At 48.8% G+C, this 13,872-nt stretch overlaps 1 protein-coding gene across 2 annotated transcripts in view; it reads right to left on the bottom strand.

Annotated features, from left to right (window-relative positions):
• PDZRN3 (PDZ domain containing ring finger 3) overlaps positions 1–12,843 on the bottom strand; it is a 271,971-nt gene extending 259,128 nt beyond the window's left edge. Inside the window, exon 1 of one of the 2 annotated variants that reach the window (XM_055558237.1) lies at positions 11,521–12,843. In XM_055558237.1, coding sequence (XP_055414212.1) covers positions 11,521–12,243 — 723 coding nt within the window. In that variant the 5' untranslated portion in view covers positions 12,244–12,843. Of the gene's footprint in view, positions 1–11,249; positions 11,399–11,520 lie in introns of those variants that run through there. The other variant, XM_055558238.1, reaches the window with a different exon arrangement.
• Between the last annotated feature and the right edge of the window lie 1,029 nt (positions 12,844–13,872).

Raw genomic sequence — 13,872 nt, 5'->3', positions numbered from 1 at the left:
GACTCTTTGGCGCTCAGCTTTCTTCACAGTCCAACTCTCACATCCATACATGACTGCTGGAAAAACCATAGCCTTGACTAGACGAACCTTTGTTGGCAAAGTAATGTCTCTGCTTTTCAATATGCTATCTAGGTTGGTCATAACTTTCCTTCCAAGGAGTAAGTGTCTTTTAATTTCATGGCTGCAGTCACCATCTGCAGTGATTTTGGAGCCCCAAAAAATAAAGTCTGACACTGTTTCCCCATCTATTTCCCATGAAATAACGGGACCAGATGCCATGATCTTCATTTTCTGAATGTTAAGCTTTAAGCCAACTTTTTCACTCTCCTCTTTCACCTTCATCAAGAGGCTTTTTAGTTCCTCTTCACTTTCTGCCATAAGGGTGGTGTCATCTGCATATCTGAGGTTATTGACATTTCTCCCACAATCTTGATTCCAGCTTGTGCTTCTTCCAGCCCAGCATTTCTCATGATGTACTCTGCATATAAGTTAAATAAGCAGGGTGACACTATACAGCCTTGACGAACTCCTTTTCCTATTTGGAACCAGTCTGTTGTTCCATGTCCAGTTCTAACTGTTGCTTCCTGACCTGCATACAAATTTCTCAAGAGGCAGGTCAGGCGCTCTGGTATTCCCATCTCTTTCAGAATTTATTTAAATTTCAGAGTTTATTGTGATCCACACAGTCAAAGGCTTTGGCATAGTCAATAAAGCAGAAATAGATGTTTTTATGGAACTCTCTTGCTTTTTCGATGATCCAGCAGATGTTGGCAATTTGATCTCTGGTTCCTCTGCATTTTCTAAAACCAGCTTGAACATCTGGAAGTTCACGGTTCACGTATTGCTGAAGCCTGGCTTGGAGAATTTTGAGCAAAGAGCAGCATTGTAAAGCAGCTATATTCCAACAAAAATTTAAAGTGAGAGAACTTGATGGGGGGGACAACAAAAATGGAAAAGAGATGGTACCTCCTTGGCAGCTTTTCCTAGAGTCGCCCCCTATTTTATTACTCTTCCTGAATGGCAGGGTCTCTTCCATCCAGAGCCAGGACTTGGGAGGGCAATGAGCTCTGACTTACAGTGCTAACTTGGGGATGGGAAATAAAGATGCCTTCATATTCTGGAGTCCAGCCAGCACTGGTTCCGTGGGAAGCAGGCACAAAGCTCTAACAGATGCTCAGCCCCCCATCTCCACCCCAGAATCCAACTCAAGCAGACAGTCAGGCCCCCAGTGCACTGCAGGGTCTCCTCAGAAGCTGCTTAGGTCTTTCGGAGGGTGACAGGGCAGAGACTCAGTAACCTGGGAGAAGGGGGCGTGGCATGAGCCATCCACAGCAGGTAAGTTGCAAGCAGAAATAGAAGCTCCAAGTTCAGGAACATACAATCGGTTCTGCTGAAAATACGCTTGGCTATTATACTCCAACATGTAACTACCAGATCAGTGTTTAAAAAAAACAACACCCGATTAATAATCTGCTCAATTTAAGGTCTCACTGGACAAGATTAAGAGGGAAATAAAAGTCACGGTGAAAACACAGAAGTCACAAGTCCTTTGTCAGAAAGACACCATATGGTAGCTGTTCTTGTTTTCAGTCCAAGAATGTAAACTGTCTTTCTATGGCACAGTCCCTCTTCCTCTCAGCATCACTCTGAAGTCACCGCACCGCTCTCCTCCAAACAACCCGGCCTCAGAAACTTGGACGCCAGCCATCTTCTAATCTATGTGGCGGCCCCCAAAGTCCATCCACGCCACCGTCAATGTGGATCCTTTCTACAAACTCCTTTCCGCCCCGTGACGGGTGTTCCTTGATTACTGCCGCCGTGGGACTCGCAGCTGAGAACTGGCTCGACTGGAAAGCCGCCTGGCGGGTTGTGAGCACTGTAATTGACTGACCACTCGTCTGCATATCTGGGATGACGCGACACCTCTCGGCCTCAGATTATGCAAAGCTCTCAAAGACTCACACAGCTGGGAAACAGCTCTGTCTGTTGACTAGTGACAAGAGAGGGCAAAAATGTGGAGGGCGGGGCTGGGGGGGACCAGGAGACAGAGCTGGCCACCAGACATTCTCTCCCAAAGAGACGGGATGCCTTCTCTTTCTCTGAACTGAGATGCTTCTGTCATCTTCGTCAGTCAAAATATGCTTTTAATGGGGAAGCAGCCTGGACTAAGCCCTCCCTGTAATTGCAACCTCAGTTCTGAAGAAGGTATTCTTGGAGGAAGAGCAGAAGGGGAAACTGCTCACGCCTAAGACCAAAGGGAGTCTTAGGGAATGATGCTTGAAAACAAATTGGAAATGGATGAGATTAACAGAAGTATTAGCAGCATGTACCTGCCATGAGAATAGGGAGGATGAAGAGAGATAAAGGGCGTGGGGGGACAGGCAAAAAGGAACAAAGATTTCCTGGATCCACAGACTAGGAAACATGCATCCATAAGCCAAACAAGATGGTTTTGAAGAATACCCTCAGAAATTAAGCACAGATTGTCAGTGTCGCCCTAGGCCAAAATATACACATATTTTTAGCCTGTTGCTGTTATATTTAAATAACCTGAGAAACCCCCAAGTCTACTTTTCCATTTGCATGAGTTTGATTTCAAGACTGTGTCTCTCATTTTTATCATCTGCTCATCCGCTTTTCTGGTGAACACCTCCAGGCGACATTTTCACTGACACAACAAACTAACTTAAGGGACTACAGCGTTTTCCCATTTCCACTTGATGGACTGCAAGGTGGTCTCCATTTTTGAGATGTGACCATCCAGTCACCCAACCCAGAGCATTTTCTCCTCCAAATCAGAAACAAAGCAAAGGCTACCCAGCTGTAATGTCCTATGTTCCCGCTCACAGGATGGTGGGAGTTTGGACTGCCTCCCCTCCTCTTGTTTTTCCAGTAGTCATGTATGGATGTAAAGAGTTGGACCATAAAGAAAGCTGAGTGCTGAAGAATTGATGCTCTTGAACTGTGGTTTTGGAGAAGACTCTTGAGAGACCCTTGGACTGCAAGGAGATCAAACCAGTCAACCCTGAAGGAAATGAGTCTTGAATATTCATTGGAAGGACTGATGCTGAAGCTCCAATACTTTGTATACCTGATGAAAAGAGCCAACTTGGTGGAAAAGACCCTGATGCTGGGCAAGACTGAGGGCAGGAGGAGAAGGGGGTGACAGAAGATGAGATGGCTGGTTCTCATCACCAAATACATCAATGGACATGAGTTTGAGTAAATTCCGGGAGTTGGTGATGGACAGGGGGGCCTGGCATGCTGCAGTCCATGGGGTTGCAAAGAGTCGGACGTGACTGAGCAAATGAACTGAACTGACCTCTCGTTAGTTTGGTAACTGCAAAAGGACAAATGAATACACATAAACATGCAGTAAGCACATTTTGTTTGCGGCTTTAGGTACAGCCCAGAGCTGTTACCCAGATGCAGTGCAATTGACATGAACACCCCTCTTTCTCAAAGTCTCCAGCACTGACAAGCAGTTAAAGAGACACCCAGAGAACGGGTTACCCAGGGGCAGACTGAGGCTTGCAATGAGCCTGTGATCCTTTGAATAAAAGATCCCTTTCCTTCTTCTCCATTAAACCATCTCCAATTTCTAAAGTTTCTTCAGTGATTTACTTGGAGAAGAACCCCAAACCTACAGGTACTTAATAAATGTTCAACAAATGCTCGGTAAGCCTGATTAGGATCCTGCCTGCAGGAGAGCCAGGTTCGATCCCTGGGTCAGGAAGATCCCCTGGAGAAGGGAATGGTACCCACTCCAGCATTCTCGACTACAGAATTCCATGGACAGAGGAGTCTGGTTGGCTCCAGTCCATGGGGTCGCAAACAGTTGGACACAACTGAGCAGCTAACACTTTCAAACACTTTAATTTTATCCTAAAGCCTGTCCCATATGGGCATAGCATTAGCCCATTTTAGAGATCAGGCAGTTAAGGCTAACAGGAGGTTAGAGGATCCTCCCAGAGACCCTCAACAATGAGGCAGAAGGAGCACAGGAGCCTGCATATCACTGACTCCAGGGTTTGATACTAATCAACACCAGCTCAATTCAGGGTACCCTGGAGCTGCCAGTGACACAGGCCTGCATCCAACCCTGACGTGAAACCTGAATGGGACTTCACCCCCTTCCTGATCATGTGCAGCAAAGACACAGGGCACCTGAAAACAGCTTCTCGCAAAATTCTAGGGTGACCCCTCTGTCCAGGACTCATTTCTGTACAGGTCCTCTGCCAGGGGAAAAGCTCATTAGACTCCCTTTCCTGGAGAAGGGACCACTGCAGGGCCCATGTACACGCAGGCTGCACTGTGGCTCCGCCCCTTAGGCTCCCCATAAACAGACTCACGGGGTGGGGGAGAAAGATGGACGCCTGGGTCCATCTGTTAGTTATTTTCTTTACAAGAGTAATCATTATGTTACACCACTTCCCTTTCTTATTGCAACAGGCTTATTAGAACCCCATTAGTCGGGGGGACAGAGGTGACCCACAACTCGGGTGAGCAAAGAACAGAACGACGTGGTGTTTTCAAAGACACAAGTGGGTGTCTAACGAATCCAGGGGTGAAAGCTGTGCACATTCCCCTTTGTACCCAGCGGTGCCCATCCCAGTGCCTGGCACACGGTGTGTAAGCACGTGAGAACCTAACCCGAAAGAACACATTCGGAAGAATTTCATTTGCTTCCTACCACCAGCCACTCTTTAACTTACTAGGTTCAAAATTAGGGAATGATTAAAAATTAGGGAATGAGGCATGATTCCATCCAAGACACCATCTTTTTCTTTTCCTTTTGTCTCTCTTTTACAGTGAGAACCTGTTTTGTTTTATACTCCACGTGCTCCACACCAGACCTCTGAAGATGGGAATTACAGCCTGGGGTGAACCCACTTCATCACCATGAACCACAAGCCATCGGACCAACTTGGAGCCAGAAGATGATGCTGGGGAAGTTATTTGACCTTCAGAATCTTTCTTTTTCCATCTGTAATGGGTTGTGGGTACTAAGTTTGCAGAGTCTTTCTGAAGTGCTGGCACGTAGAGAAGCAGCCCTTTGGAAACCTGTATGAGCCTTTGGAGGGGACACTGCCTCAGGAGAAAATACTGTCTCATTTTGGTAACAGCTTGGAATCAGGTTCTGGGTTCAAATCCCATCTCTACACAATTAGAATCCGAATCCATACAACTTCTAGTCTGAACCCAGCTGTTTTATAGTGTTTTACAATCTGTCTCTCTTACCAAAAACCCCCCAAAAAACCATCTACCAAATGAATAAGATGGGGAAGTTAATGTGTGTACATACACAAAGCACCCTAAGTGTATGCTGCTGCTAAGTCACATTAGTCATGTCCGACTCTGTGCGACCCCATAGACGGCAGCCCACCAGGCTCCGCCATCCCTGGGATTCGCCAGGCAAGAACACTGGAGTGGGTTGCCATTTCCTTCTCCAATGCATGAAAGTGAAAAACGAAGTCACTCAGTCGTGTCCGACTCTTAGCGACCCCATGGACTGCAGCCCACCAGGCTCCTCCGTCCATCGGATTCTTCAGGCAAGAGTACTGGATGGCACCCAGTAAAACTCAATGAATTTTATTTCTCTTCCTTTTAAGCCCTGTGTCTACAGCCAACACAAACCAGCTTATACATAGATTCTCTCTCATCAAATATTTTTACAAAGAAGCAAACACCATTTCTGAACTCAGAAAGAACCACTTACAGATAGACGGCAACAGAATTCCCAATTCCTATTATTCAGTTATGATCATTTGAGCCAGTGTAGCTGGGAAACACATCTGTAAGCTGAATCCTAGTTTTCTATATATAGCACTGAAATGAAATGGATGCAACAGCCCACAAGTTGTTTTAGCTGAACTGGGACAGCACAGAACAGTCATTCTCCTGATGCTTTTCAGAAACAGAAAAGACACTGAACTGTGAACACTCTGATAGACACATTTCAAAGTGTTTGGACATCTGGAACACCTTTCCATACAACTGTCTATTATAGATTCACTGTCTCCAGGAGTTCTGAAATGGACAAAACTGTTTCTGGGATTTGGGGCTTTATACAGTTTGATCTGGGTGGATCCTGGGGAAACAAAAAGCATGTCTCCCGCAAACCTGGAAACAATTTTGTTCACTTGCAGGTCACAGAAAAACTCATTCTTTTCTAAGAGTGAGCTAACAAGTTCACTCTTGGTCAGCAATCTGAAAAGTTTTGACGGCTGACAAGACACCCTTTCGATCTTGAATTTATCCACTGAAAACATATCAAGAGTTCACAGGGTACCTGGTGACCGAACTGGTGTCAGGACATAGCCCTGAAGAATGCACACATGGTCCTTCCTTTACCGTCCTTCACAGACAATAAACAGCTCTTCCTGTTATTCAGTCACAGCAGTGAAGAAGGCCATGCAGGCGGAGCAACCAAAGTGAGTCTCAGGGTACCAGCCCTAGTCCGTCAGGCCAGAGAGGGAGGGCTTTCCGCAGGTGATGATGGTGGGAGCATAGAAAGGTTATCTAGCCATGAGCAAACCCCAAGTGCCGACAGCAAGGCAAGGGGTAGAAGGTGAAGAGTTGGAAAACCTGCCGGTCACCTAGGTTACCTAGTGATGAGCAACTGGAAAGACTATTCCTAGGGGAAAAAAGAGCAAGGGCAAAGGCCTAGGGGCAGGAAAGAGCTCATGGGTCTATTCTCAGAGACCACAGAACCTGGGAAGAGAGACTAAAGCAAAGAAGAGCACAGGCAGGCAGGACCCAGAGTGCACTTCACCTTACGTCCATCCAAGAGAAACTCAAGGCACAGCAGGCTTGAAGTTCCCAGGTGGCGCAGTGGTAACGAATCCACCTGCCGATGCAGGAGATGTGGGTTTGATCCCTGGGTCCGGAAGATCTCGTAGAGGAGGAAATGGCAACCCCCTCCAGTATTCTTGCCTGGAGAATCCCAGGGAAGAGGAGCCTGGTGGGCTATAGTTCATGGCGTTGCAAAGAGTCAAACATGACTTAGTGACTGAGCAGGGTATCAGATTTACATTTCTTTCTTTTTTTTTTAATTTTATTTTATTTTTAAACTTTACATAATTGTATTAGTTTTGCCAAATATCAAAATGAATCCGCCACAGGTATACATGTGTTCCCCATCCTGAACCCTCCTCCCTCCTCCCTCCCCATTCCATCCCTCTGGGTCGTCCCAGTGCACCAGCCCCAAGCATCCAGTATCGTGCATCGAACCTGGACTGGCAACTAGTTTCATACATGATATTTTACATGTTTCAATGCCATTCTCCCAAATCTTCCCACCCTCTCCCTCTCTCTCAGAGTCCATAAGACTGTTCTATACATCAGTGTCTCTTTTGCTGTCTCGTACACAGGGTTATTGTTACCATCTTTCTAAATTCCATATATATGCGTTAGTATACTGTATTGGTGTTTTTCTTTCTGGCTTACTTCACTCTGTATAATATTCCCAGCATGAGGTCACTGGAAGGAAGCAAGAAGATACAGAGAGGGAACAGCTGTGGTCTAGGTAAGAGGTGATGGGGGTTGAGACCAGGGCTGATTTCTGTCCCAGAGGGGCAATGACAGTATCTGGAGATATCTGTGATTTTCATACTGTGGGAATTGCTCCTGGCATCTAGAAGGTAGAGGCAAGGATGCTGGTCCGCATCTTATAATGCACACAACACACACACACACACACACCACACATAACACACACACATAACACACACACACCACACACACACACACACACACACACACACAACCAAGAATTATTCAGCTCAAGATGCTAACAGTGCTGAGGTTAGGAAATCCTGGTTTGGACCAAAGTGATGATCTGATGGGGCTTGAGAATGATGAACAGACTCAGGAAGTGTTCAGGAAGTAAAATCAAACAGGTTTAATGAAAGACTGAATGTGGGGATAAAAGAGCAGATGCTACTGAGGTTCAATCTCAAGTTTCTCAAAAATTCCAAGGAAAGTTGTGCCCAGAACCTTCCCTTTCCCAGAAAGTCAAAGACTTTTTTTTTTTTTTTTTTTTTTTTGCTGTGGAATGCCTTTGTTCCTAGAATCAGGTGGTAAGTCAGGGTGGGAAACTGAGGCTGGGAGGCAAACTCTTTAACATCTTTAAGTATAGTTTCACCAAGTCTGCTGTAGCCTGGATAGGGCTGCAGATTGGTTCAAGATGCCTTTCTGGGCCATGTTACCTATCATACAGCTGCTAGGCGCTCTGGGTTTGAGAACTATGCACTGGTCCTTCATAAAATATTCAGGAAGAAATGTTTAGACAATGATCAGTAAAATCATAACTGTGTGAAGAAAAAGAACACATGTTGGTCTACATCTGTACTTGAGCCTAAACTCTCTGTCTAGCTGAGCAGTTACCCAAAATGTGCTAGGTGGCCCAGCATCAGCTGGGAACTTGCCAGAACCTCACGCTCCATACCAGCCCCTAATGGGGCAGAATCTCCAAGGGTGAGATTCAGGAATCTCTTGTTTCATCTCCAGATGATTCCAATCATATGAAGGTTTGAGAAGACCTGTTTGAGCTCACCTTTCAGAGCAGAAAAAACGATGCCAAACCCTAGCTCTAAACCCTAAATGCTTAAGTGTTTGTTGCTCAGTGGTGTCTGACTCTTTGCGACCCCGTGGACTACAGCCTGCCAGACTCCTCTCTTCAGCGGATATAAAAAATTATAATCTAAGATTATTTAAATAATGCCAGATCATTTTATGGTACAAGTTCTAAAGCCCTGAAGAAGGGGTATGGAAAAATCTTCTGAGTGTTTCTTATCTACTTTAGCTCTTAACAGAGAGGTAAGCGATAGGACTTTTAAAAAAATAATAAAAGTTTTGTGCATGCCCGTTTCCAAGGAATATAAATCCTTCTGCCTTTTAGAAGAGAATAAACAGTACCCGGTGGGAGCAGAGAGTCCGGCCAATGAAATAAACAAGTTCTTAAACAGCTTGCAGTGGGAGGGGGTCTGTCTGGCAGATGCAGGAACAGCAAAAGCTTTCCCCAAGGGTGACTAGGGGTTAACTTTAAGGCAAAAGCAGTGCGCTTTCCCCTAAGGCCTGGGCTGAGACAGCCAGGGTCTGAGGCCAGAAAAATGAGTTCAGCTTTCAGGCCAGGCCTTTCTTGGCTGTTCTCAAGCCAGCACTAAGGTCCATGATAGTCCTGAGCAGCGCTCCAACTCCAGAAGGAAACTTTAGTCTGTAAGCTCACAAAGCAACATCTTGTCCCCAAGCTTAATGCCCCTGATTATCCTCCTGACTCACCCAACAGAACTTCAAAAACACCCATAATTTTGATTCAAGTATCATATTTTTGATTCCGAGAGAGAGTTTACCCAAACACTCCAGAAAGAAAACAGAAAGGCAAGAAGAAATAATAAACCAGCTTAACAATGAATGATGTATAAACTCCAGGGAAGTGAATGGCTTGTTTATAAATAAGCATCACTTAAAACTCCGCAGGAAGTCCAGATGACAGCATAAACAGGAGAAACTCCGGGAACTCCTTCACCCCAAGCCCGGCGCCTGCTTGTAGACAGAGCTTGGCCCCCTGCTTTGGGGACTTGCAAGCTCACACCAGTCTTTTGTACGCCTGTGCGGTCCTGGGTGAGCCTCAGAGCTGTAAATATTTGCCCTTCGCCCAGAGCCGGCCAGCTGCTGGGGCTGCAGCTGACAGGCCGGGGGCCAGGACGGGGCGGAGGCGAGAGCGGGGAGTTGGTGTGCGCTATGGGAGAGGGGGCTGGGAGAGGGCCAGAGAGGCGAAGTAGACAAGCAGACACAGGCAGGCCCCTGGGGACCCCTCAGGCGCACACATTCTCCTCCCCTGCAACAGGCAACCAGAGTGGCAGCGGCATGGCCCAGGTGCCTCACCAGTTGGTGAAAAGGTGGCCTCTGCAATCACGGGAAACCTTGGTTCTCCGTGGGTGACTGTGTCCCCTCAGGGGATAAAACACGCAGACATTTCTGGTGGTCACACCTAGAGGTAGGGGGTTCTACTGGAATCCAGTAGGTAGAGGCTAAGGACGCCGCTCAGTGCACAGGACAGCCTCCTATAGCAAAGAATTTGGGGGTCCAAAATGTCAAAATGCCCAAGGTTGACGACTCAGGTGGAACCTGAATCCTAGTTCTGTCTCGTGAGTCACCGTTTGACTCTGGACAAGTTCTGTGACCTGTGCCTGCTTCCTCATCTCAGAGGATTACATACAGAATGCATGCAGAGTGCTTCTACTGTGGCTGGTACATAATAAACCCTCAGGAAATGGTACTTGTGGTTACACTGAGAAGTGACACGATGGTAGCTAAGAGCTTGGGCATCCGTGGGTTCGGAACCCACTTCTGCCACCTCGAAGCCATGACTCAGGGCCAGGGCTGCCCCTCACTGGTCCTGAGTTCTCGTCTGCAAAACGAGAAGCAACCTGCCTCCCTTACTTGATTAAAAAGGAAACAGCTGAGAAGCACAAGAGGTTAGCAGAGGGCCTGGAGCAAGGCAAGCCTCCAGCAGTAGAGGCTGTTGTAATTATACCAACTCCCAGGACAGGGGGATGGCTTACAAGGGAAGGAGGGTAAAGATAATTACAGGCAACACTTGTTGAGCATTTGCTCTCTACAGGGCAACTTGCTAGATCCTTTTCATATGTTCTCTCCCTGAAGCAGGCAAAGAATCTATTTTACATTTAGAGAGATTGAAGCACCTGGGATTAAGCCACAACATTAGCCAACAGCCCAGACTCGAAAAACAGTTCTAACTCCGGAGGCCTCACTGCCAATTATTACTTTATATTTGGTGGCGGTTCCTTTAATTCTTTCTGGAATTCTTTCAATCCCTGGAGGAATACCACAGGAGGGGCCTGGCAGTGTTTCACCCCCTGTGTCACATCTCTAGGGCCCTACTTTTCCAACTTGAGAGAGCTTAAGCAGCTTGCTCAAGGTCAGCCAGCTAGTTGGCAGCAGAGCTCACACTGGAATCCAGCTTTTACTCCAGCGGCCTCTCTTCTGGCAACCCTGTTAACCTAGTCTTCAGGGGCTGGGCTGTGGGTTCCTTTGATTCTTTCCGGACCGCCTGAGGGTGCATGGATATAGTTAACATCGCGTGTGTCAGTATCTTATCTCCTGTACACGTGTAGAGGAACCCTGTTTCCCAACTTTCAAAGAGGTTAAACGACTTGCCCAAGATCATCCATCTGGTCTGTACCAAAGCCCCTACAGGGTTCTCACTCAAGAGCCACACTCACTCTTAACTCTGCGCTGCTCTCGAATTCCTTTTAGTTTTTCCAGAACCGATGAAGCTGCTGCAGCTATACTTCACCCTGAGTTTAATCTGTAAGGACAACAGTTCCCAAGGTGAGACTGTTTCCCCGACCTGCTCAAAGCGATCTATCTGGCAAGGAGTGTTAGAAGAGGGAGGCAGAGATGCTCCCGGAAGCTCCCGGTAACACCAAGACTGCAGGGACTGGGAGGCGCCCCAGGGCCAGTAGGGGGTCTGGGCGGGCGGCGGGCGCCTACCTTGCCGCCGGGCGGCGCGGCCACGCAGCGGCTAAGCGAGTCAAGGCGCGCGCTGTACTCGGTGAACTTCTTCTGGTAGCGCAGGGCGGTCATCTGCAGCTCCAGCTGTGCGGCGGCCAGCTGCGCCACCAGGGACTTCTCGCGCTTGCCGGCTCGCAGCGCCTCCTTCTTGAACGCCTTGTGCAGCGCGCCCAGGCGGGCCTGCAGCGCGGCGTTGTGCGCCCGTAGGGCCCGCGCACAGCAGTGGCCTCCGGCGCGCTGCTCGCCGTGCGTCAGGGGCAGCCCGCAGCCCTCCTGGCAGCGGCCCACCGGCCGCGCGTCGCACGCGTCGCGCATGTGCGCCTCCACGTCTCGCCTCAGCAGCACCTGGCCGCAGCCCGCGTGGCGGCAGCGCGCGGGCGCGAAGTCGCAGCGCTCGAGGTGCTCGGGCAGCTGTTGTAGCTTGACCACCTGGCCACAGCCGCGCGCCGCGTGCGCGCACTTGATGTCCAGCTTGAGGATGAGGCGCTTGAGCGGCAGGACGTGGTTGAGCTCCTTGGCCGAGAGGCGACCGCGGCAGCGCGCCGGGCAGCTGCCCTCCTGTACCACCCAGGGCAGCACACAGCCGGCGCAGAAGACGTGGCCGCACGGCGTGGTCAGCGGGTCCTCCAGGACCTTGTGGCACAGAGCGCACTTCAGGTCCGGGTCCACGTCGCCGTCGAAGCGGTCCAGCTCGAAGCCCATGGTGGCGGCCGGGGCCCGGGGTCGCCGCCGGGCGGCCGGCCGCCCCCTCCCTCCCAGCGAGGCAGCCCAGACGCGCCGGCAGCGCCGCCCGCTCGCTCGCTGGCTCTCCCCGGACTGAGCCTAATTGCTCCAGACTTCCTCGGAAAATGCCCGAGGAACAGAACTCCTCGGCCGTAATTGCGCGAGCGCGTGCGCAAGAACATTCTGCCTCGGCGGCCTCCCGCCCGCCCGATGCAAAAGGGAGGAGAGAGGGAGGGAGGGAGAGAGAGAGGGAACTGGAGGAAAGTGGGAAGACCCAGAATCTCGCCGAGGGGACTGGCCCGCCCAGGACGCCAGCCTGAGCCCTTCTCGGGAAACTCCACTCCTCTGTCTTGCAGTTTTCGCTACAAGAGACAAAATGCCAGCTGAGAAACCTCAGAGTTAGCCTCTAATGATGCTGCAGCCGCCCAGACTCGTTTCCCTGGAGCCCCGTCCGGGCCAGACTGCGACTTCTGACTCCACTCCGAGGCCTCCGCTTTCCGTGGCTGACTGCAGAGAGATTTAGTATGGGGTCTGCTATTTCAGCACTTACGGTCTTTATTTATTTATTTCATTCCAGGGAAAGTTACAGAGCCGGCGGGACGCTCCGGCAACTACAGGTCAGATCAGAGGTTCAGCGGATCCCGAAGTTTGCCAGGCCAAGGTTTCCAGGTGCTGAGAGCGAATGTATGAGGGCCAATTTTCGGAAACGAGAGCTCCTCACCCGCTGCAGCCTGGCTCCACCCAGTTCACTTAACACCTTTGACTTGTCTGCCCTGCAGTATGGTGCTGGGCCCTGCTACATTGGTCCCTTTAAAAATCATAAGTACAGTATTGTGAGAGAGCGTCAGCTGTATTTAAAAATTATTTTCCCCTATTACAAAAGAAGTAACCCTGGTCTTACATTGTTAAAAACTGCATAGTGTAGAACTTCGAGAAGTTACCCCATAGTCCCCCGCACTCCTGTGCTCCTGTGAACTGTCTTCCTTCAATTTTTTTTTTTCCCCTTTGTATGCACTTTGTTATATTTCCATATTCCAATTGAGGAAACTCAGGCTGAGAAAAGGCAAAAAATAAACTACTCCTGAAGACTCTGTAGAGCATTCTTTCTCAAATTTTACTGTGGATGCAGATTCTGAGCCTGTAGGTCTGGGGTGGAGTCTGAGAACCTGCTTGTGAAAAAGAGCCTCCAAGTGGTGCTGATGCCATTACTCAGTGGATTTCCACCTGATTGGGAAGTGGCAGCCCATGAATCTGGACGTTTTGCTTCTGCTGGGGAGTAGTTTCAAGCAGGGCAGTTTTCAGCAATAGTACTTTGGAATTCCAACTCACATGATCAATTCATAGCAACATCCATGGATTTGGTGATTTTTTAAAATTTTTCTTTCTCTACCCCAGGCTCTAGACATGGCTAAGAAACATCTGGCCAGAATTGGTAAGAAAGAAATCAAGCTATGGCATTTTCATTTGGGAAGTGCTGCCAGATCCTGAATAGTGAAGTGGAAAAGTTGAATCTCAGTGTTTAGTGTGGCTCTGGGGTCTGGAAAGTGGGATTACAGCATCCATTTTGTCTAATTGCTTTTACTTCTCTCCTTTCTGTGGCTGAGAAAA

This window comes from Bubalus kerabau, chromosome 20, assembly GCF_029407905.1.
Source record: "Bubalus kerabau isolate K-KA32 ecotype Philippines breed swamp buffalo chromosome 20, PCC_UOA_SB_1v2, whole genome shotgun sequence".
Classification (NCBI taxonomy): Eukaryota; Metazoa; Chordata; class Mammalia; order Artiodactyla; family Bovidae; genus Bubalus; species Bubalus kerabau.
Note: the sequence above shows the minus strand (reverse complement) of the source record. Positions and strands in the feature narration are given on the sequence as shown.